At 40.5% G+C, this 25,624-nt stretch overlaps 1 protein-coding gene across 1 annotated transcript in view; it reads left to right on the forward strand.

The window, feature by feature from the left end:
• TANGO6 (transport and golgi organization 6 homolog) overlaps positions 1-25,624 on the forward strand; it is a 184,316-nt gene that overhangs the window by 47,544 nt on the left and 111,148 nt on the right. Inside the window, exons 8-12 of the mRNA XM_059382416.1 lie at positions 1,753-1,865; positions 3,325-3,501; positions 6,495-6,627; positions 9,446-9,634; positions 17,810-17,944. Coding sequence (XP_059238399.1) covers positions 1,753-1,865; positions 3,325-3,501; positions 6,495-6,627; positions 9,446-9,634; positions 17,810-17,944 — 747 coding nt within the window. The remainder of the gene's footprint in view (positions 1-1,752; positions 1,866-3,324; positions 3,502-6,494; positions 6,628-9,445; positions 9,635-17,809; positions 17,945-25,624) is intronic.

The following is a 25,624-nucleotide window of genomic DNA, read 5'->3' on the forward strand; positions in this document are numbered from 1 at the left end:
GCACAAGCAGGTGGAGTAGCAGGCAGAAGAAGATGGAGAAGCAGGCTCCCTGCTGGTCTCTCTAGCGAATAAATAAATAAAATCTTAAAAAAAAAAAAATTGAGGTGCTTTGACCGAGTCAAGCCAGTAAATAATGGAGATTTAACTCCATTTGGTTTTTGTTTTTTGTACAAAAGATGCTGGTAAGGAAGGATGGCTCCACAGGGATTACTTCTGGGAACACAGGCTACAACACCAAACAATAGGCCCTTACGTTATCTGGGTGAATCTCTTTTTTTACCACTTGTAATTGGTAATATCATAATTAGGCCTGCATATTACTTGTGAACACTGCCATACAATGCACCTCATTTAGCTGGGCTTATGGAGATTAGATCATGCACAGGAAACTGGCTCCTCGGTTATCAGGCTCCACAGAAGAGCTGGGAGGCTTAAGGAGTATGAGAAATTAGGGTTGATTTAAAGGGCCAGGGTTCCCTGGAAAAGCACAGAGAGTTTTCCAGCTTGTGCCTCCATGACCTTTAGTATTCCATAAACAGCTTTGATTAAAAAAAATAAACGGCATTGATTTCTACTTCAATTAAGCACAATTTAATTAATAACTAAAATCTGATAGTGTAGACACAGATAATGATGATGAAAGGAAAAAGATGAGGAACTGAAAGAGATTAATTCTTGTTTTAAAAGATTTTATTTTTATTTATGTGTTTGAGGGAGGGGCCGAGAGAGAGAGATCACAAACAGGAGAAGTGGTGGCAGAGGGAGAAGCAGGCTTCCTGCTGAGCAAGGAGCCTGATGTGGGACTGGGTCCCAGGATTCTAGGATCATGACCTGAGCCCAAGGCAGATGCTTAATTGACTGAGCCACCCAGGCATCCCAATCTTAGCCCTATTTTAGAGGATGAGGAAAGGGAAACTTAAAGAAGCCCTTATTTACAGAAAGAATACTGGAAAAAATAGCATTTTGCTCTTCTTAACTCTTTAAATTGCCTGCTTTCAAGCATTATTATTATAATTGGTTTACTTGTTTTATTCTTCTTGGTAGACCACAAGCAATTTAGAGAGAACAACTCTTAAAACTCATTTTTCTATTCACTGCAATGCCTAGGACAATGCTTGGATTCCAGTGGGTAGTCACATAAATGTTGTTGAAGGCATTTGTGCTGTCCTTTTTGAAAGGACAATTACCGTTAACAAAAATCAGCATCCTTATGCGCTTAACCCTATAAAGTCAGTGCAGAGCTAGGTGTACATCTTTAACATTTATAGGACATGCCCATATGGCAGTTAGATCTGAAGAGTGACAAACCCAGAGGAAGCTTTGTTTTTATTTTTCAAATCTAGTTTTAAGTTTTTCTATTTGGCATTATTTGCTTGTTAATTCCTAAGAGCGGGGCCTTCAGTAATTAGAGAATTAGTGTATAGATGAGTAATAGGCAGATTAGTAAGAGATAAAAAGGTAATCAAAAGCAGGAAAGGAAGGGGTCAAAAGATGGGTTAATTTACACGTTTTCCCCTGTAGTTCTTCAGGCTGCACACACGGAAGGGCGCTGCTCCAGCGCAGGCTCCCTGTGTCTCAGCCTGTCTGCCAATCTCAAATGGTTTTCATAGCCTCAGAGCTAAAATTGTTCGATTTAGGGCTAAAGTGTTGCTTAAGATAAGACTCTCCTCGCTGCTAGGATGTGTATGGTATTTGATTCCCATTGCTCTGGCCTTGCACTCATGGTACCCCTCACCATTTTCTCTTCCCTAGGTATATGTGGTCGGGAATGAACCTGTGACAGTTTTAATGGAGTCCCTGTTTCCCGTCCTGGGAGTGCTCTTTTCTCTCTACTGTTTTACCAAACAAAGTGTGTCTCACATAAGGTAAAAACAAAACAAAACAAAACAAAACCCAAAAGCAAAAAACCCCCAGAGAACCTTATAGTGAAATCTTTATTGTATGTTCTTATTCTTATTTTGAAAATAAAACTTAAGCCGCTTTGTAATTTTGTTTCTTCCAAAATCAATAAAACGTTTAGGGATCCTCTTACTTGGCTCATCTGTAAAAGAAGGAGAGCTTTTCAGACTTCAAGGGACTGGATGTAATTTTTAGAATGGCTTTCCTCAGCCTCTGTCCTAGACTTCAGAGACAAAATCCCTGTTTACATGTGTAAACATGTCCTTGTTTGATCCGTGAGAAATACTGGAATTACATGTCTAGGAAGGAGGAAATGGAGAATGGATTATAAGAACTTTGTGGGGAGTGAGAAATCAAGCGGGGGAAATCTGGATCTGAATGTGGCACTCTGTAATGTAGACTTGGATCTGGTGTGAGTGCTGCTCAGTGTTGTTTGGAATGAAGGGATTTATTTCTTAATCATCCAGAAAATAATCTTTTGTATTGGAATTTAAGTAGGCTTCATTTTTGTGTCAGCCTCTGTTTTCACAGATACTTACGTTGTTTCTTCTTCCTTGTAAGGGTTTATATCCTTTTTTACGTCCTAGAGAGTTCTGATTTTTAGGGTTTGGAAATCCCCCACTTGTGACCAGATATACAATAATAGTACCTTCTTCATAGGGTTATTATGAAGACAGATGATAGAGTTCAGTTTAGCACTGTCCCTGGAAAATCATAAACTCAGTAGACAGCTACCATCATTGGTGAAGGGAAGCTCCCATCTACCTTGGACTCTAACTTTTGGTCAGCACATCCTTGCAGCCCACAGCTGCAGGAGCAGTGACAAGAGAGAACACAGAAGAAGATAGAGACTAGAAATATGTGAATTTGGCTTCAAAGAACTGTCCATCTAATAACTTACAGTTCCAAAACCCAACTCCTCACAGCACTTTCATGTCCTCCTTAGAGACTGAGAAGGAAGAAGCGAACCTTTATTCCATCCCGATCGATCCTAGTTGACTGGCACAGATAAAAGGGGGTGAGGAATCAACCAGAATTTGTTGGTGTGGTGTTTCTTGGTCACCAACTCTTGGTCCCATTGGTAGATGGTTTTATCGGTATAAACTTTCTTTCACAGTGCCTGATCAAAGGCAATGATACACTTGAAATGATTATTTTTTAAAACCGTGTGAGGCTTCTGTGTCTTATCAGGGTTACTTCTAGAGCCAAAGATTAGCCAGTCACTCACTGAACTTCAGGATATTAGATATGTTCTGAAATTCACAGGAAGCAGAGTTTCCAGTCCTACACTTCAGTAGTACTAGGTGGTTGTGCCAGCACTTAGAATGCCGTGGAACCTGACAGTCTTCCTTTCTTTTTTTATGTTAGCTTGTTAGATGTGTAGAGTAAGATGACAAGCTCATTTATAACTGCTTTTTCTGCCAGGTCACTTTGCCAAGAGATCTTATTATGGATTCTGGGGAAGCTAGAGAGGAAGAAGGCAATCGCCAGCCTGAAAGGATTTGCAGGATTGGACAAAACTGCGTCCTCTCTTCATTCTCTGTGTCAGTTTAGAGCCGCCACTCAAGGCGGCATCATGGTTACCATCCAAGAGGCCAATTGGTGAGTCCACACAGCCTTCGCCCTCTGTCTTCTGACACAATTGCACCCCAGAGGCCCTTCCCGGACTTGTCCGCTAAGGGGCGCTGATAGAACGGGACCTAGAACTTTAAGCCGCTGAGGTGCTGCTATTTATAATCTCTAGATGAAATGTGGGCACCTTAAATAATCCTGCAGTTTTTCCCCAGATGCCAGCTAATAGTAGGTGCAATTTGCTGGAGCCTCACAGCTCTGCATCACAAGCCCACTTCTCAAAGTCTTTGCCAGAGAATCAGAGTAAAGGGCAGTCACATGTTTACCGTCAGCACCATAACGATCTGTTTCTCTTTCTGACTCTCTAAATGCTCCGTGTGTGTTCACAGTCAGACTTACTCCTTAGGGAAATTGTCTGATAGCTATCTTTTATGTTAATTTTATGGTGGGGGTTTCTTTCTCCTGGAGAGCAATTAGAAGGTGCTTACTAAATATTAGTGGAATGGATCACTTATTTCTCTAGCGCCTCACAAATCTATTTTAAATTATTTTCTTTTTTGGGTGATACGTGTAAATATTATTGCCTCAGAGTGTAAGTTCCTGTTGACCAGAGTCCCATAGAGTTCTTAGCTGATGGTTCAGATTTTTACATCACATTCAAAGGGTGGCTCTTTGTTAAGGTGTAAATACTTTTTCTTATTCATAGTTAACTTAGTAAAGTTATAAGACACCCTTTCAATATGCTGGAAAACACACATTGACTGCAAGCAGAATTTATCAGTACAAATGCAAGCTACCCAATTTCTTGAGAGTTGTTGAGCACTAGTGGGCTTTGTGACCATAACTATGCCCCTGTACTGAAAGAGTTTAAAGTGTCTTCACATGTTTATTTTTAAAACACTTTGGAACAGTTTAATCAGGGACCACTTCAGTGACCACATAGAGAATTCGTAGTATTTAACTTATCAGTAGTTAAAACTAATTGCTATCGTGACACGCCTCTAGTGTACATCGTAAGTGCACATATGCCAGAATTGACAGGTTTTTTAAAGATTTTATTTACTTATTTGAAAAGAGAGACACAATGAGAGAGGGAACACAAGCAGGGGTAGCGGCTGAGGAAGAAACGAACTTCCCACTGAGCAGGGAGCCCGATGTGGGTCTTGATCCCAGGACCCCAGGATCATGACCAGATCCAAAAGGCAGACACTTAACAACTGAGCCACCCAGGTGCCCCCAGAATTGACGGTTCTTGCTGAAACTATAGTTTATCTTCATGGAGGAGAAAACTGAGTAGACAGTTGTTGACTGAATCTCCATCTACTGCCTGAAGCAATGGACCCTTAACTCAGGGTTTCTACATGGACTTCTAGGTGTCCACGGTCCCTTTGAAATTATATACAAGAAATGTTTTGTGTGCAAACCTGAATTTTTTTTTCCCCTGAAAATAGGGTCCATAGTTTTCATTTGATACTCTGTATCTCCAGAAAGTTGACTTTCACTATATTAAAGAAGTGTGTGTGTGTGTGTGTGTGTGTGTGTGTGTGTGTGTGATTTATCTTTTGTTCTAAAGATCTTGCTCCTGGTGGCAGTCCCCTAAGGGCAAGTCAGTCTCACCACTTACCTTTTGTACCCTATCATTCTGCCCAGGAGCCCCAGTTATCAATACAAAGTTTGTTTAACTTTAGACACTAAAAAGTAGCTTAGCTTTCATGATCTTTGGATCTAGAATTTTAATTTTTCTGGAACTAAGTATAGCTACAGTATTTGGAACTGACTTTCATTGAAATTTTAAGAATGAAATACAACTACATAAGATAATTATTGTCATGTCTTTTTTAAAAAGTATTTAAATATAGTACTTCATTTTGACAGGGTGGTTACAGAGGCTTAGGTGTGACTCTTAGCCATTTCAGTTTTTTTCTGATATAAAATGCAGTGTAGATACATGGCTGATGTGAAGGATGCTGGGAGATTCTGGGAATATAAGAAAGGACCTTAAGTTTAGTTTATACGTTATTTTTTTCTACTAGAGGAGTATACAGGCCATGTTATTACTGAACTGGCAAATTGGAACTTACTTCCCAATGGGATGGCCAAATCAACGTTACTTCATAATTATACTTTTCAATGATATGAAGCAACATCTGTCATTTTTTTCTCAGTTTAGTTTGAAAATATTTTATTCCTTCTTTAATCACAAGAGTACATTCCTTCTTTGTATAGCACAAAAAAAGCATAAAGAGGAAAACAAAAAGTAGCTATAATCCTAGTCACTATTCGTGTTTTTTTAGTGTTTTTATCTTCTAGTACATCTTTGTGCCACTGTGTTTGTTTACATGATATAAAATAATAATGTTGTATCTTTGCTTTTTCACTTGATCTGCAATAAAACTGAGACTCTTAGTACCTCATGAGAAGTTTCTTAAAGTTTTTTGCAGAAATAGTAGCATTGTTTTTACTTGGAGATTTGCCCGAGTCTTTATGCATTTTCATATTTCATCTAGTTAGTTATTAGTTGAGATGGCCTGCATGTTCTCCTGTAAGGATAGTCTCTTTTCCTGCTGCCCAGAACTCTTCAGTGGCTCATTGAAAAAAAGTCCAGCTTTCTTTGAGTGCTCATGATGGCCCTCTATGATCTGACCTTCCTTTGTACACTTCTTTTCCTCTCTTCTTCCTTGGGAACCAGAATATCTGCCTACAACCTGTACTTTAATTTCTCCTTGCTTTTTCAGTTTATTGAAATAATAGTCATTCTTCAGCATCCATCTGAAAAGCCACTTCCCTTCGTGAGACTTTTCCCCACTGAGCAAATGAGTGCACAGGACATGGTACCCTGCCTTCTGAGAATAAACACTTTTCCAGCATGGAGGGACAGGAGAGTAATATAAACACATTTTTGAGATCTTTCTAATGATTTACTGTATGAAAGTACCATGTTACTTGAGGAGATTATTTTGGTGTTTCAAGAAAAAAAAATCTCTGAGCGACACTGCCAAGGTAAATCTTACCCCGTGTTGCAGTGGTGAAGATGAGGATGAAGCCCTGTACCAGAAGGTGTCCTCAGAGCAGAGCCGGGTAGAGCATCTCGGGGACTTGTTGTCCCACTGCCAAGAGTGCGGTTTGGCAGGTGACTTCTTCATCTTCTGCTTGAAGGTAAGAACTACATGTAGTAAGGACATGGTCAGCTTTATTCTGGGGTAGTACAGGGATCCCCTTTGAATTTTCAGGGCAGTCATAAATTTAGCTCCTAAAATTAAGGTCTTAATCTATGAAATAATCAGAGGATCCAAGAGTAACTTCTATTTTTAGAAGCCTTTGGGTTGGTAAAAAGAAAAAAAAAAACTTACCTTTAGCAGTACACATGTGATCGAACTATTTCCTGAGATGATCTGCCCTGAACTTTAAGAGATGACCAAAGCAGAACTATTGATCTATGAAAGGGTTAATCTTTGCTCTGTGTTGACTGGCAAGTACTCTTTTGAAGTTAATAGCAGGTTTTGCAGTTATGGAGTAATCCTTTATCCTTTCTGACTGTTGTTTTGTCAGGTATTTGGAAAGGAGATTTAGCAGTTCTGCCTTTCTCATTTCATTTTGTAACCACCTGAAACCTTTTCCGGGTCTGTTTCTTAGTGCTGGTGATTGTGTTTCCTCTTGCTCTAATCTCTGACAGCAACTTCTGCCCCATACTGTACTCCTTATTTGCACCATTTGAGAATGGCAAACAGGGGGGATCTCTGGTTTCTGTCTTCCAGCTCTGCCTTCTCCATTATTTTCCCTAAATTAAGTGTCTGTGGAGTTTGAGGTCGGTGTGGTTATGGGGCAATGCAAGGAGGGAATCAGGGCTAACGCTTCTAGAACTTGAAGTCAGGGCCACTTTTTTGATGCTTTTCTCACCTCTTATGTTCATCTTTTTTTTAAAAAGATTTATTTATTTTAGAGAGAGAGAAAGGGAGAAAGAGAGCACAAGTGGAAGGGGCAAAGGGAGAGAAAATCTCTAGTGACTCTGCACTGAGCACAGAGCCCGAAGTGTGGCCCGATCTCACAATCCCGAGATCATGACCCTGAGACCACGACCTGAGCTGAAACCAAGAGTCGGCCGCTCAGCTGACTGTGCCACCTGGGCGTCCCTTCCTCTGTTCACGTTCTGTCCCCTTACATAGCCACTCATTATAAATAATATTCCTAGGAGGGTGCTCTTAATGTGAGAATTTTAAGATTTTTTTTTTTTTTAATTTATTTGACAGACAGAGATCACAGAGAGAGAGGAGGAAGCAGGCTCCCTGATGAGCAGGGAGCCCGATGTGGGGCTTGATCCCAGGACCCTGGGATCATAACCTGAGCCAAGGCAGAGGTTTAACCCACTGAGCCACCCAGGCACCCCAATGTGAGAATTTTTAAAAAATTGTTTAAAAAACAAAAAAAAAATCAGGGTCTCCTGGATGATTTACTTGGTTAAGTGACTGACTCTTGATTTTGGCTCAGGTTGTGATTTCAGGGTCTTGGAATTGACCCCTGTGTGAGGCTCTACCCTGGGCATGCAGCCTGCTTGACATTCTCTATCTTCTTCTCCTTCTGTCCTCTCCACCCCATGCTTGTTCTCTAAGATAAATAATAAATAAAACCCTTAAAAAAACAAAATAAAAACAAAAAAACACAGAGGCCTTTGCTCTAAATCAAGGTTTCTGCACCTTAGTACTGTTGGCGTTTTGGAATGGGTAATTTTGGCCGGGAGGCCTGGGGTTTCCTATGCTGCCTTGTAGGATGTTTAGTAGCATCTCTGACCTCTATCACTTCCCAGTTATGACAACCAAAAATGTCCTCGGACATTGCAAACTGTCCCCGGGGAGCAGAAATTCCAAGGCACAGTTGGGAACCATTGCTCTAAACTGTGACTTACTTTGGTAAAGCATTAATTATTAAGGAACTTAAGGTTTTCCCTTCCCAAGGAAATTTACATTGTGAAGTATAGCGGAAAAACCTACAAAACCTACAGTAATGAATTATCTATTAGTAGAGATTTAGTTTTAAATATCTTAGGGGAAAAGTTGCTGAAAGCATTTAATAGTCTCTGAAAAGGCTTTGGAAATGTTACATGGCCTGAGGTCTCAGTTAAGCAGGGCTAGTGGTAGACTAGATCCTGAAAAATACTGAGAAAGTAAGTAGTCTATCAAACTAGTTCTCTTTGTGTATGTTGCTTTTTATTGTGAAGTTTTAAGTCTTCATATATGTGATATCATAATATACATATCATTCTGCAATTTCCATTTTTCACTCAATGCTGTTTTTGAGGTCTTTCTTTTCTTTTCTTTTTTATTTATTTGACAGAGAGAGAGATCACAAGCAGGCAGAGAGGCAGGCAGAGAGAGAGGAGGAAGCAGGCTCCCCGCTGAGCAGAGAGCCCGATGCGGGGGCTCAATCCCAAGACCCTGAGATCATGACCTGAGCCGAAGGCAGCGGTTAACCCACTGAGCCACCCAGGCGCCCCTTTTGAGGTCTTTCTTGAGGTTGATGTCCATATCTAGTTTATTTATTTCAACCACTCAGATATAAAAAATACAGTTTATTTATTTATTTATTCATTCTCTTATTCTGGCTATTATAAATATTGCTGCAGTGAATGCTTTGACTAGTTCTGTATACGTTTCTTTCTTTCTTTCTTTCTTTCTTTCTTTTTTTTTTTTTTTTAAAGATTTTTACTTATTTATTTGACAGAGAGAGATCACAAGTGGGCAGAGAGGCAGGCAGAGAGAGAGAGAGAGAGAGGAGGAAGCAGGCTCCCTGCTGAGCAGAGAGCCCGATGTGGAGCTCCCTCCCAGGACCCTGGGATCATGACCTGAGCTAAAGGCAGAGGCTTAACCCACGAGCCACCCAGGCACCCTCTGTATGCATTTCAAACAGAGTTTTCTCACTGTTGTTGAAGCCCTTAGTTCTACAGTCTTTCTTTCACTTTTTCTTTCCTTCATGCTAATAGGAGTTGACTCATTTGGCTGTGGAAGATGAAGCAGAGTTAAAAACAAAGCCCTTCTCCAGCAAAAGCCTCTTGGAATCAGAGGAGCACCAAGCTCTTGTGGAAGGCCAGCAGCAGAAGCTGCTGGTTCTACAGCTGTTGGCTGTTCTGTGCGAGAGGATGTCCGAGCAGATATTCACAAACATCGCTCAGGTCAGTGGCTGCCATATTCTAGATCCCAGGCTGGTAGTATTTGTCTATTTTAGTTTTTTTACATGTTTTCCAAAAAATGTTACTAAAAAAAAAAGTTCTTCAGAGATTGGCTTGAGCCAACACCTACTGGGGCAAATAGAATTGTCTGAGCCTTTTTTAAAATACGGATGCTCGGCCCACGACTTACAGAGATTCTGATTCAGCGTGTCTGCATTAGCACCTGGACATGTGTATTTTTTTATGCCCCATGAATGATTCTAATGTATATCAAAAGTTGAACATGATTAGAATACTTAAATTTGAAAAAAAAATCACTAATGATAATACCGCTTTGAATTTTATAGATCAACCTGACCGCCTGCCTCCATAGCAGTCTGTGAACTTTGAAGATGTTTGTAAAAATCTTTGCAGGGTAGTATAACGATGTGAATCAGTGCCTGAATGTTGTTGGCTCAGGCATTATATTTACCAGCTTTTTGAAAAATAGGAAATTAAAGGGGCGCCTGGCTGGCTCAGTCGGTAGAGCATGTGACTCTTGATCTCAGGGTCGTGAGTTTGGGCCCCCCATTGGGTGTGGGGCCTACTTAAAAAGAAAAAAAAATAAAAATAAAAAAAACCCAGGAAATAGAAGTAATAAAATGTAGGCAATGTAGTCACCATATTTTTACTGTTCTTACTGGAATTAGTTGTTGCTTGGCTGGTAAAGAGTCCGTTGTAAGATGGTATGATTGTCACGCGTACATGTGATCCTCCCGCTCTTTGTATCGCCCTCATTGTCATCTGCCTTTGGGTGTTGCTAAGCAGCATTTCACTATAGCTCCTGCTGAGAAAATTTGCAGCTGTCTGTCAGCTCCCACTTACCGTGCCTGTTTAATGAGAATTATGTTCATGATTTCTTTCCTGGCTTCTTATTCCTTCAGTTCACTGACCCTGTGTTACCCAGTAGGGTGTTGTTTCTCCTGTGTTTATATCCATTCCCTAAAGACTTTTTCATCCAGACCTTAGGTTTTGTCCCAACATGCTAGGTGAAGGGAAAAGGGCCTAAAAACTGTATGGCTTGAGCTTTTACACTTAGCTCCCTTTGCTCCTCATTAAAGAATAATGGTTTTAGGCTGATACAAAAGTGACTTGTCCTTTTAAATCATCCTCCAGCTAAGGTTAAGATCTATCGAGATGAAAAGAACCACAAAAAAATATTAAATTGCATTTAGGAGTTTTACTGCTAGTGATAATTTTAGTATTTATTTTGAAATATACACACATATGGATAAGTTATAAATAATACATGTTATAAGTAATTTTGTTAATATCATTAGGAACCAAGATTTTCAGTATAAAAAAAAAGTTATGAATATAAAATCAAAGAACTTGACTAAAATTCCTATAATACTGAATTTCAATGAGAAGTATTCATACAAACTCACAATATTTTTTTCTTTTTAAAAAATAGATATTCCCTTGCTCCTTCCACAGTCCATGCCAGGCAGCAGTGACAGTCCAGCTGCCCTGAGCATCCTTCGTGCTGGACAGTAGTTTCTAAATATCATGTCCTGCTGGAAGAACACAGAACTCATTGGAGGAAAAGTTCATTCAAGGTCTAGGGCAGGTATTATACACTGTAAGCCTCAGGACATCTTGTTATGCCTAAATAAAAGGAATGTGTCCGGGACTAATGAAGTCATGTCAGTAGTACCCAGGAAATAACTTGAAAGATCTCCTCTTGGCCACAGATAGGGCATTTTGTGCATTAAAAAGAATAATACCTGCAATGCACTGAAACACATCCAAGTTATAAAAACCTAAGCCACTGTTCCCCTTCCCCCATCCCCCAAAATCCCTTTTGGACGTCACTGAAAGTTGCTAAGGCATCAACTCATTATTTTGTAAATTGATAAATGAAAGAGTAAAACATCTATCTTACTTTTTCTGTCAGCACTGTATTTCAACGTAAACAAATAGCTGGTGGAAAATTTTTCTTCATATAAGAATCATGGCTAAAACATTAAAAAAAGAGACCTACGAATTTATATTTTGCAATCCCCTAATGAAATAATGAATCTAGGTGACAATCAATGTTTGCTAAAACTGTTAGGGGTACTGTATAATGAATATAACTAGGCCAAATACATCCAAATCAACTGATCCTTCTTCCCCCCAGCATTTTATTATAAATTCTCACAAATTTGAAAGAATTTTATAGTGAATACCTATATACCTACAACCTAGATTCTATTATTAGGCTTTTATTATCTTCGCTTTATTACATATTTGTCTATGTTTCCATCTGTCTTTCCATATTTTCCCATCTGTCTATCCATTTAATTTTTGGTGGATTTCAGGGTCAGTGTAGATAACAGTGTATGTTCCCCTACATATTTTCAGCCTGGAATGATCGATCTCAACATCACCAGAACTAGACAAGCAGACGTTATGTGTCTCCTAATGTAGTGTAGTAGGAGGTACATAGCACCATTAGGGAATGTTCCTTCACCCAAAAAACAAAGAAAACCCCACAAACAAGCAAATGAAAGACAAAAAAGTCCATAAAATGTGAATCTGAATCTCAAAAAGGAAGCTCAGGGTACAGCAATGTTATGCCATGAAGAAGCAAAATCAGCCAATTTCAGAATGTGAGACATTCTACAGTGCAAATGACCCAGTTTCTTCATCAAGTAAATGGCATGAAAAAGGGGCAGGGCTTCTGTAGCTTAAAAGAGACTTAAGAGACGTATCAACCAAATGCCATGGTGAGAATTCTCATTCAAACATATCAATTGTATGAGAGGACATTTTTGCAACAGTTATGGGCCAAGTATTAGAAGGTATAAGGAATTTTTATTGAGTGTAATGATGGTATGGTAGTTATGTGGGTTTTTTTTTTTTAAAGATTTTTATTTTTAAGTAATTTCTGCACCCAATTTTGGTCTTGAACTTAGAATCAAAAGATCAATAGTTGCATGCGCCACTGACTGAGCCAGCCAGGTGCCCCTGGTATTCCAGTACTTCTGTTAAAAAAAGAAAAAAATCTCCTTGTTCGAAATGTATATTGAAGTATTTATGGATAAAAGATAAAAAATTCAATAAAATGTATTGGCAGATGACGTACAAGAAGAGGTAGAGAGGAGTGAGCCCCTCAGTGGTCCTTTTTTTTTTTTTTTTTAAAGATTTTATTTATTTGACAGAGATCACAAGTAGGCAGAGAGGCGGGTAGAGAGAGAGGAAAGGAAGCAGGCTCCCTGCGGAGCAGAGAGCCTGATGCGGGCTCCATCCCAGGACCCTGAGATCATGACCTGAGCCGAAGGCAGAGGCTTTAACCCACTCAGCCACCCAGGCGCCCCCCCTCAGTGGTCTTGTATGGATACAGAACCCTGTACCAACAGCCTAGTTCTGTCATTCCTTTTTTTTTTAGAAATTTAATTTTATTTAGTTAGTTTTTTTTTTTTTTTTAAGATTTTATTTATTAGAGAGTGAGTGAGAGCATAAGCAGCGGGGAGGAACAGAAGGAGAGGGAGAAGCAGACTCCCCACTGAGCAGGAGTCTGATACAGGGCTTGATTCTGGGACTCCCGGATCATGACCTGAACAGGAGGCAAACACTTAACCAGCTGAGCCACCCAGGCATACTGCCCCCGCCAACCCGATTTCTTCATTCTACAAATACGTAGTCAAGATCCACAGAGTGTGTGCCATATACTCTTCTGGGTACCAGGGACACAGCAGTGAACAGCACACGTATCTATCCTCAGGGGATTACATTCACATGGGAGAGAGAGAGACAGTAAACAAGTAAGCAGCAGCCCACAGTGTGTTAGGTGGTATTAAGTACTGGAGAGAAAAATCAAAGGGGACATCAAGACAGTGTGGAAGATGGAGTGGTTATGGAGAACCTCACTGAGAAAATGGCTTTTTTTTTTTTGTAAAGAGTGAGCCGTGTGTGTGTCTGTGTGTGAGCGGTGGGGTGGGATAGGGGCAGAGGGAGAGGAGGAGAGGGGATCTTAAGCAGGCTCCACACCCAGCGTGCAGCTCAACCCGGGGCTTGCTCTCACAACCCTGACATGGAACCTGAGCTGAGATCAAGAGTCAGAAGCTTCATCTACTGAGCCACCCAGGTGCCCCAACAGAATGGCTTATGAGCGAAGATCTGGAAGCAGGCAAGGAGGGAGCCATGGAGATACCTCAGGGAAGAGCGTTCCAGCCAAGAGGGAGCATGTCTCCAGTGTGGAGCGCTCAGCCAGGAGGCCAGTGTAAATGGAGTGGAGTGAGCAGCGTTTCCTTTTTTTGTCCTTTCAGAAAATTGCTACCTTTTGCACCTTTCGTTATTTGGATCTCTGCACTTGGCAGAGTAGAAGGGCTTTATGTGATTTTTTTTCCTCATATATTAAAAGCACTTTAACATAAGTGACACATGCTTACTGTAGAAACATTAAACAACAAAGAGCATAACTTAAGTATGGACTCCTGATTGAAGATAGTATATTGAACACATGTGTTTATTTGCGCCTTCTGGAAGCCACAGGGGCCAACAGAGCAGGAGGGGAGAGACAGCAGATAAAAGAGAATAACAACATTTGGAAACTGGAAAATAATAGCTGACCTAGCACCTCCGAAAATGGGGAGCTATGTGCCTGCGTCGGGGAGAGTCAAGCAGCAGAGCGTTATATATCAATGGAGCTGTTCACATTTTATTTTGAAAAGGAAAAACAACAACAAGCTACTTCTCATTGCAGAATACTGGAAGGACTGGATCAGCTAGATCAACTGAATTTAGAGCTTAAAACAGGTTGAAAGGCTCTGCAAGGTTCAGTAGACCCCTTGATTCCATCCTCAAATTTGTACAAACACCTGCCCTTCCCAGCGAAAGCCTGGGAAGAGAGAGGCTGAACTTGGGTGGCAACAGCAGGCTGAAGAGCTAGAGGGTTAGGTTCCTATCTACAGACTCGACAGTGAGGCCTCAGCCCGCGCCCACTCGACTGCCAGGATGTTGGCATCATGGTTAAACATCCCATAGGGAGAGGGTGATGATTTAGGGAATTACTGTCTGCAATGTGTTCAGAATGGTACCTGGTAAATAGTAAATGTCTAATGTTATAATTAAGCACCTAAACCATTGGAAGTGGTTACCTCCATAGAGCCACAAGTGGGATAGGGCACTGCTGGTTTTCTTTATAAACTTTCAGGAATATGTGGCTTTTTAGACTATGTAACATTACAAAAATGGTTAAGTAAAAAGTAAAAGTCCCAGGGCACCTGGGTGGCTCAGTGGGTTAAGCTGCTGCCTTCGGCTCAGGTCATGATCTCCGGGTCCTGGGATAGTGTCCCCATCAGGCTCTGCTCGGCAGGGAGCCTGCTTCCCCCTCTCTCTCTCTGCCTACCTCGCTGCCTACTTGTGATCCCTCTCTGTCAAATAAATAAATAAAATCTTAAAAAAAAAAAAAGTGAAAGTCCCTCTCTCCTCTCTATAACGTATGTAAATTCTAGAACACGCTTCAGTAACATACCTATCCTTGTGGCTAGCAGCCGCACCAGTCACAGGAAATGAGTAGTAGCCAGGAGGAGCTGTTGTCCAGATGGGTACGGTGGTTTTGCTGCTACAAGAAAAAAGCTTGGAGGAAAGGGCACATTATGGATGACAGTAACAGCTGGCTATCATACACAGTTTACAGCTCCTTGGGTGTTTGCTTTTATGTTTGTTTGTTTGTTTGTTTGTTTGTTTTTTAAATATACATACATACAGTTTCTTTCTTTCTTTTCTTTTCTTTTTTTTTTTTTTAGAGATTTCATTTATTTATTTGACAGAGAGATCACAAGTAGACAGAGAGGCTGGCAGAGAGAGAGGAAGGGAAGCAGGCTCCCCAGCGAGCAGAGAGCCTGATGCAGGGCTCGATCCCAGGACCCTGAGATCATGACCTGAGCTGAAGGCAGAGGCTTAACCTGCTGAGCCACCCAGGTGCCCCAAAACAGTTTCTTTCTTTTTTTTTTTTTTAAAGATTTTATTTATTTTATTTGACAGACAGAGATCACAAGTAGGCAGAGAGGCAGGCAGAGAGAGAGAGAGGAGGAAGCAGGCTCCCCGCTAAGCAGAGAGCCCGATGCGGGACTTGATCCCAGGACCCTGAGATCATGACCTGAGCCGAAGGCAGCGGCTTAACCCACTGAGCCACCCAGACGCCCCAAAACAGTTTCTTTCTTAACAAAAATAGGATCATACTGCTAGTTTTGCAGCATCTTATTTATTTATTTATTTTAGGAAGGCCTCAGAAAAAGTGGAAAGGCTAGATAGTTCTTTTCTAGCAATTTAACAATACATTTGTGCTGAAGTAGAAGATTCCTGTAATCAAGGGTGCTTTAGAAAACTCTTTGGAGGCAAAATAGGTGGCCCAAGATGATAAATGTAGCATTTTCTCTAGAAAGTCCAGTGTCCTTAACTTCAAATATCAGTAAAGTCTTAGGCTTGAGAGGGTGGTGAAAATTGCCATAACCAGCATTGTTCATTTCAGTAAGTGGAACTTTTAATAACCTTTCTAGTTTCCTGCCTTGCTCCAAAGACAAGTGGTAACAAGCCATCCTCCTGACTTTAAGCTTGCAATAAAGACTCTAGCATAGCTTGTGATTTGCCCAGAGAATTAAACATGCAAGCTTGCATGGTATTTAGAGGCTTATTATGACCTATCTCAGCTGTACCGCTTTCAAAATGATTTTTCCCTTTTGAGCCATTAATCCTGAATATGTGTGCGTGTGTGCATGCTTGCACGTGTGTGTGCGTGTACGCCCGGATGTGTGTGTGTTTGCTTTTATTTAGAGGTATTTCTACTTAAGGTGGTTAACACAAGTGCCGTTAAAATGATGCTGACCAAATTAATTCCATTTAAAGCTTAGTTGTTAGCCAAATGCTATATAAAATCTTAAATAATAATCTTAATCCTTTAAAAAAATATCTGAAACTTCCAAAAAAAATGACTCTGGATCACTTGTACAGATTGTTTGGGGACTCAGTTCTGGATAAAATTGAGCGCCTCTTCTCCCGTTCTTTGCTTACTAGAATCAGACTGTCATAACCAGGTTGGGTCAGGCGGGTCCCTGAGAAGGAAGCCTCAGTATGAGAAGCAGATCTGAGGACCCTCTAAGATGGTCAGAAAGTATCAAGTCATTTTTCATTTTAATTTCCTGGCAAAATTCAATAAAAGTCAAGGATGTTAGATTAGTATATTAAAACATTTGGGAAAATATCAGTGAGGTTTCTCCTTTATTGACTGCATGGCCTTAATGAGCTCACAGATTCTCCAAAAATGAGGATGCGGGTGCCTGGCTGGTGTAGTTGGTCGAGCATGCAACTCTTGATCATGGGGTCCTGAGTTTGAGCCCCACATTGGGAGTAGAGTTTACTTAAAAAAAAAAAAAAAGAGGGGGCACTTTTGTGGCTTAGTCTGTTCAGCATGTGCCTTCGGCTTAGGTCAGGATCCCAGGGTCCTGGGATCGAGTCCTGCGTCAGGCTCCCTGTCCACTGGGGATTTTGCTTCTCTCTGCCCCTCTCCTTCCACAGTTTCCCCACTTGTGCTCTCTCTCAAATAAATAAACTCTTAAAAAAAAAAAAAAGTGAAGGGCGCCTGGGTGGCTCAGTGGGTTAAGCCTCTGCCTTCAGCTCAGGTCATGATCCCAGGGTCCTGGGATCAAGCCCCGCATCGGGCTCTCTGCTCAGTGGGGAGCCTGCTTCCCCCACCCTCTGCCTGCCTCTCTGCCTACTTGTGATCTCTGTCCATCAAATAAATAAATAAAATATTTTTGGGGCACCTGGGTGGCTCAGTGGGTTAAATCTCAGTGGGGAGCCTGCTTCCTCCTCCCTCTCTCTCTGCCTGCCTCTCTGCCTACTTGTGATCTCTGTCTGTCAAATAAAATAAATAAAATCTCTAAAAATAAATAAATAAATAAATAAATAAAATATTTTTTAAAAAATGTGAGGACAGGAACATTGACCTCCTAGAGTTGACACGATACGTAGGTGATACTGGGCACTTAGAACACTGAGCACAGGACACTGAGCACCGTGCCTGTTCTTGCAGGGTCTTGCCTTCATGATGTTGATGAGGAAGACGGTGAGGATGTAGACCTGACATGTGAAGAGAACTTCGACATTCTTTTTCTTAGTCCTCACCAATTCTAAATTCCGTTTCTGTCTCAGGTTGTGGACTTCGTAGCAGCCACGCTGCAGCGAGCGTGTGCAAGCCTGGCCCACCAGACACAGAGCACCGTGGAGTCGCAGACACTGAGCATGTCCATGGGGCTGGTGGCCGTCATGCTGGGAGGAGCGGTTCAGGTGAGTGGCAGACAGGAGCCAACGTTGGATGGAGGGGGAAGAGAAGAGAGAAACGTGTTGCTTCCCTTCTCACCGTGTGAGAAATCAGAGTGGGCGTTGCACTTAGGAGAACGAGGATAAACAAGTCAGGTTGTTAATGAGAATTCTCGCCAAAGTAGAGGACAAGAAAATTGTACCATTTCCACCTTATCACCTGCCTAGACTATCAGAAGGGCGGGAATCTCTGTGACCTGGCACAAGCCTCGTTTGAAAATATTCGGCACGGTGTTGTGCATCTCTGGAGAATACTAGCTTCTCTGTCCCTTAATAAAGGGGCTCTCCAGGGGCGCTGGGTGGCTCAGTGGGTTAAGTTGCTGCCTTCGGCTCAGGTCATGATCTCAGGGTCCTGGGATCGAGTCCCGCATCGGGCTCTCTGCTCAGCAGGGAGCCTGCTTCCCTCTCTCTCTCTGCCTGCCTCTCTGTCTACTGTGATCTCTCTCTGTCAAATTAATAAATAAAATCTTTAAAAAAAAATAAAAAAAATAAAATTAAAAAAAATAATAATCAAGAGGCTCTCCACAGCTCAGCCCCTCTCCCTCCTGCTGTACTTGGGGGGAAACTTGTGTAAACTGCTGATTGCGTGGGACTCCACATGCAGCATGTTAAAGCCTTGTGTCCAGTGCATCTATTTTTTTTTTTTTAAGATTTATTTATTTTAGAGAGAGTGAGAGAGAGACAGCACAAGTGAGGGGGCGGAGAGAGAGAGAGAGAGAATCTCAGGCAGATTCCACACTAAGCGCAGAACCTGACATAGGGCTCGATCCAAGGACCCTGAGACCATGACCTGAGCCAAAACCAAGAGGCAGGCACTGAACCAGCTGTGCCACCCAGGTGCCCCAAGTGCATGTACGTTTTACATACTTAATTTATAATATTTAAATTCATTCACTCAAAAAATATTTGTTGCTTATTGCTATGTGCCTGCTGAGGGCCTGGGAATCCTGCCGTGGATGATGCAAACATGTTCCCTACCCTGCAGTTTATAGGCAGTGAGGAGCCAGACACTAAATGACTATTCAAAAAATATACTTAGAATTGAATGCAGTGCCTGAAAAGAGAAGAGGAGGGTACCAGGAGAGCTTAACATCTAACGTAGGCTGGAAAGGTTTCACGGAGGGGGTACCAGTTTAAGCTGAGACTTGAACGGTGAGTAGGGGTTTGGGGCTGTATATGTGGTGCAAGTGGAGGCAACTCTTTCAGTCAGACAAAGGCTGGGAAGCAGGAAAGAGTTCAGTATCCTTAAATACTGGGATATAAGTGTAGCTGAACTGTAGAGACCAAGGGTCAGAGCAGTGCTGGACAAGAAGGGAGGGGGCTGTGCACGTGCACGTGTGTGCGTGTGTGTGTTAGGAAACTGAGAAAACAGAATAAGCTTAGTGCAAGTATAATAAAATCTGACCCCAAATCAGACTGGTCATAACTGTTAGCAATGAGAGGGGAGCCCTCTGGGAATGGATTTTTTAACTTGAAAATTCAAATCTGATACTGATTTGTGATATATTAGAATTTGCCTCCTTTTAGCCTGTCCTTAAGACAAAAAATAATTTTATTTGGGCCTATTGTAAGGTGAAGCCCATTTCTTGGTTGATTTACTCAGTACTTCAGATTTATATTTTCCAAGTAGTTTGAACAAATCATTTTTAGTTCTGTTTCTCAAGTCCTATTATATCCCTGCTGTTAGAATTACCAAGGAGGGATTCACCATCGGAATAGTTTTTCTTAGGTTGTGTTGTTATTGGATTTAGTTGGCCTGACTGGTTTTTGTTTTTCTGGTTGAGTGTTAAGAATAGTTTTGTTGGGGCGCCTGGGTGGCTCAGTGGGTTAAGCCGCTGCCTTCAGCTCAGGTCATGATCTCAAGGTCCTGGGATCGAGTCCCGCATCGGGCTCTCTGCTCAGCAGGGAGCCTGCTTCCTCCTCTCTCTCTCTGCCTGCCTCTCTGCCTACTTGTGATCTCTGTCTGTCAAATAAATAAATAAAATTTTTATAAAAAAAAAAAAAAAAAAAAAAAAAAAGAATAGTTTTGTTTCCATAAGTTGAGGGTTTTTGTGCTTTTCCCTTATTTAACACTTAGAATTTTATGTCACATCCGAAATGGAAAAGGGAACACAGATATTTCTATTTCCCTTTCTAGAGGCCCGTTGTTGGGGGACTGGCAATATAAATTAGTCATGTTTTGAGATAGATTCACCTGACTAATACAGTGTACATCCCTTACCTGGCCCTGCCCTTCCATGAGCCATCCTGACTCACTGATTACATCCTGCATTCTTCTGACTTTGCATTTAGTTAAGTGAACTTAAACACGTTACCCCTTTACTTTTGCCCTAGATCTGTTGGGTTTTTTTTTTTTTTTTTTCCTCTTTTATCCATGAATTCATAAGGGGCTTCTATAGTAATGCTGGGTTTTCTGGTTTTGTATTAGGGAAACAAGTCATGATTCTTAATTATGTTTTCTGACAGTCACTGTCAGGCAAAGGCTTTTGCTTCAGAGTCTAGATTTTATTATACCTACCTCCGATTAGAGTTCATCGTTTTAGCTAATGAAACAGAATCTAACAGCATTTAAACCTTTCTTTCCTTTCCAATTTGTGTAATTAAGTTGATTATTAGAACATAGTGTCTGGGAAGAGGAGTTAATTTGGAGAAAGCCTAGGTCTAGGATTGCTAACTAGACAAGTGTTATTCCAAACTCATTTTCTAAATTTCACACTTGGTCATCAGTAACTTTCCTGTCCCTTTAGGAAGCAGTTTCTTTTTTTTTTTTAAGATTTTATTTATTTATTTGACAGGCAGAGATTACAAGTAGACAAAGAGGCAGGCACGGGGGTTGGGGGGGGGGGAGGGTTGGGAGGGTTGGGGAAAGCAGGCTCCCTGCTGAGCAGAGAGCCCGATGTAGGGCTCTATCCCATGACCTGAGCCAAAGGCAGAGACTTTAACCCGCTGAGCCACCCAGGCGCCCCAGGAAACAGTTTCCTAATGTTGTTCCAGGGTCCATCAGGTCCCCTAAAGCACTGCTGCATGGAGCTGATCTGAGCTTGAGGCTTAGGGTGGTGGGACTGGGACTTGAACCCAAATCTTGAGATCTCATACTACGTTTTCTGAGAGTATCATAGAGTGAACTCATTCAAGAAATATTTATTATGTGCCTCTCTGTCCTCATGGAGTTTACCTTCTAGTGGCTATAATTAAGCCAGTGAATTCTTTTTTTTTTTTTAAAGATTATTTATTTATTTATTTGACAGAGAGATTACATGTAGGCAGAGAGGCAGGCAGAGAGAGAGAGAGGAGGAAGCAGGCTCCCTGCTGAACAGAGAACCCGATGTGGGACTCGATCCCAGGACTCTGGGATCATGACCCGAGCTGAAGGTAGCGGCTTAAACCACTGAGCCACCCAGGCGCCCAAGCCAGTGAATTCTTAATTAAAAAAAAAAAAAAGATTCACCTTTCCGTATCTCATGTGTTGCTCATTATAAAACAGGCTGTACTGCATGCTGACTTAGAACCAAAACAAAAATACCACTTGTAAATAAGTTCATGACATTATAAATAAGAACTGGACATGTAAACTACTCAGCTAAATATCTGAAGAAACATAGATGATACAAAGAAATGAGAACACAAAGAATAAACATAAGTAATTCTTGGAACTAGGAATTTTTAGGTCAGAATTTTATTCCTAGAAGAGATTCTTGGATTCTTCCAAAATCGTCATTCTCACTGGAGCAGGACAAAGCAGGATGAGAATTTGTATGCCCCATAGGTGAACTTTGCAAAGCCTCATGTAGGACTTTTTCAGTGGACACATGCCCTCCTCTGGCTGTCCGTTGGTTCTCGTATGTTTACCTCCGCTAGCAAGCTCCCTCCCACCACTCCCGACTCTCACTCCCATCCCTACCGGTCCAATCCCCAGTTCTTTAATTTGAAAACTTGCAGAATTTCAGAACTCCCCATCTAACTGGTTCATGCCTGACACCCTGAAGGAAATCATAGACGTAGGCTGACATAGCCCTGCTCATTCCACTCCTGAAGTATTCCAGAGACTCTGGAAGAAACACAGCCAGATAAAGGAAATCTGTCACTCGCTTGAGGGCTTCAGGCCTCAGGGCCTTCTATACAGAATTCTGAAGTCTGCATATGAGATCTGTGCTGAGAAGCAGTGACAAGACTAGAAATGAAGGCTATATGGTTAATTCTCAATTTTGATATGGTCCTCGGTGACTCTTGAAAAATAAGAATTACTCAGTGGTTCCATTTTCTCATCTATCAATTAAATGAATATTACTTTATACCTCAAAAATTTTTTGAACATTTATGAACAAAATAGTTGGCACCTGTAGTCTTGGGATCTCCCTGATTATTCTCATAGTGGGAAATCTGTAGAATTGTGAAGCTGAAAGAATGCACAACTTTAATCTTAAGCCTTTTAAACTACTGGATTGAGAATCCATCTACTTGCCTATGATGATTAGAGAAGTTACCCAATTGAATAAGAGGAATCCCACAATGACTAAGAAGTTTGAAAATTGGAAGAGAAGATGATTGGGTTTTTTATTATTAGACTATTTTTTAGAGCAGCTTTGGATGCACAGCAAAATTGAGCAGGAGGTACGACTTCCCACATACCTCCTGCCCCACAGAGCACAGCCTCCCCCGCTAGCAACATTCTGCACAGGAGTGGTACATTTATTACTATCAATGATTCTACTTTGACACATCATTATCACTCACAGTCTATAGTTTACATTATGGTTCACTCTTGGTATTGTGTACTCTGTGGGTTTTGACCAATGGATAATGACATGTGTTTATCATTATAATATCACTCATAACAGTTTCACTGCCCTTAAAATTCTTTGTGCTCTGCCGATTCATCTCTCCCATCAAACCCTTGGCAACCACTGATTTTATTGTTTCCATAGTTTTGTCTTTTCCAGAATGTAGCTCAGCTGAGATCACATACTATGTAGCCTTCCCATACTAGCTGCTTTCACTTAGTAATATGCATTTAAGGTTCGTCCATGTCTTTCAGGTTTGATAGCTCATTTGTTTTTAGTGCTGAATAATATTCCATGGTCTGGATGTACCACAATCTATTTATCCCTTCACCTACTAAAGGACATCTTGGTTGCCTCCAAGTTTTGGCAATTATGAATAAAGCTGCTATAAACATCTATGTGCAGGTTTTTGTATGGACATAAGTTTTCAAGTCATTTGGGTGAATACCAAGGAGCTCAGTTGCTGGAGCATATGGCGAGAGTATGTTTAGTTTTGTAAGAAACTGCCAAACTGTCTTGCAAAAGTGGCTGTACCATTTTGCGTTTCCACCAACAATGAATGAGAACTCCTCTTGCTTCACATCCTCACCAGCATGTGGTGTTGTCAGTGTTTTGGATTTTAGTCATTTTAAGAGGTGTGTAATCGGATCTTGGTTTAATTTGCGATTCTCTGATGACCTGCGATGTTGAGCCTCTCTTAGTGTCCTGTATATCTAATGTGTCTTCTTTGGTGAGGAGTCTCTTCGGGTCTTTTGCTCACTTGTAAATTGTTGAGTTTTAAGAGTTCTTTGTGTATTTTGGATAACCATCCTTTATCAGATACGTCTTTTGCAAATATTTCCTCTTAGTCCGTAAGTCTTTCTCTTGACATTGTCTTTTGCAGAGTAAAAGCTTAAAATTTTTAAAATTTTAATAAAATCTAGTTTATCAGTTATTTCTTTCATGGATTTTTTCTTTGATATTTTTTCTAAAAAAGTCAGTGCCATACTCGAAGTCATCTAGATTTTCTCTTACGTTATCTTGCAAGAATTTTATAGTTTTGCATTTTACATGTAAGTCTGTGATCCATTTTGAGCTAATTTTTGTGATAGTGTAAAGTCTGTGTCTAAATTCATTTCTTGGCAGCTCTTTCTGCCTACGGATCTTGTCCCTGTGCTATAATAAAAACACCTTCTTGCACTGAAAAAAAAATTCATTTTTTTGCACATGAATGTCTAGTTGTTCAAGCACCACTTATTGAAAAGTCTGCCTTTTCTCCCTTTTGTTAACTTTGTTCTTTTGTTAGTACTATGCTGGAATCACTGAATTGCACACATGAAACTAATGTAACATCGTGTGTCAATTGTACTTCAGTTAAAAAAACTTAAAAGATCAATTGACTATATATAGGTTTCTTTCTGAATTCTCTATTTTGTTCCATTGGTCTATTTGTCTTTTTTTTTTTTTAAAGAATAAATTACTGTATACAGTTGAGATAAAAAGAGGCTATGCATTATAGCTTTAAGTAGATACTCCCATTTCAGATGCTTAAAGAAAAAACAAATGTCTATGATTACTATCTATTACTAAAATATCTTTCCCAGTTCCACAGATTCCTGATGAAATTGGTCCTTTTCTTGGATAACATATATTTTTATTCTGGACATGCATATTCTCTTCTTCCTTTAAGATAGGGTAATATTGGAATGGTCAGTTGTCGTACACTTAAAAATAGGTTAACATATGTTGCAAAGCTAGAAATTTTACTGTCTGTCCATTTTGCATAGATCCTAATTATTTAAACAAAGAAATCTGAGGGACGCGTATGGTGAAATTCTCCAGGTACAAGCCTGACATGAACCTCAGGTTTTCATTTACTTGGAAGGGAGGTGGTGGGGGAAATAAACAGTTACAGTTCTGTGCATGTAGAGTTTAAATGAGAACATTATATAGGTCTCACAAAGATGGTTGGTTGGTTGGTTGGTTGGATAATGAAACAAGTGAGTGAGTAAGTAATGAATAATTTCACCTTGTTCTAAAAAGGATTTAAGATCTGCAGGGTTTTCAGATATCAGGGACTAATGAAGCCTCATATGATAATATTCCTAGTGTTTTCAAACAGAAAAGGATTATCATTGATTCTTGTTTCTCTACTGACTGCACATGTACTTTTCCTAGTAAGGCATGTGGCATTATAGCACAGAGCTTCTGGAGAGAATAAAACCTTACGTAATTTCACTCTCATTTCCTGGGAGAAATTCCCTCTTGCTAGTTACTGTCCCAATCCCTTCCAGACGTATGATGTCCTTGAGTGCTGACCAGCTACTTTAGAAAATATTGTTAAGAGCTGTTTTATTTATTCAATCGCGACTGTATAGGGGATTAGGTAAGGGTGCAGACTCTGGAGCCAGACTTAATGAATTCATATCTTACCATCTTCCAGTTGTGTGAGCTCAGACATGTTACTTAACTCTTCTGTGTCTCAGTTTCCACCATTTATATAATGTAGATAGTAATTATAGCTAGGTCATAGGGATATGAATATGTGTGGGTTTTTTTGTTTATCATATTTTGTCTTAAAACATTTACATAGCAGTATATGTTGGACACTAAGTAATAGTGCTAATATTAACTCGCCTTTTTATAGTAAAAGGTACATAAAAGTGGAAAAAAACAATAGAATGAGAAAAAAGATAATAAAAATCAAAATATAATAATCTAGAAAAGAATTTCACCATCTGACTGGGTATTACAATCTGATAAGGTAAGAATAGCTGTACTAGATAAGTGTGTACAAAGGATGTAAACAAGCTGTTCACAGAAAAAGAAATCCAAGCAGCTAATAAACATGAAAGGATGCTTAACAGCCCTGGTAGGTAGTCTGGCT

This window comes from Mustela nigripes, chromosome 17 (genome assembly GCF_022355385.1).
Source record: "Mustela nigripes isolate SB6536 chromosome 17, MUSNIG.SB6536, whole genome shotgun sequence".
Lineage (NCBI taxonomy): Eukaryota > Metazoa > Chordata > Mammalia > Carnivora > Mustelidae > Mustela > Mustela nigripes.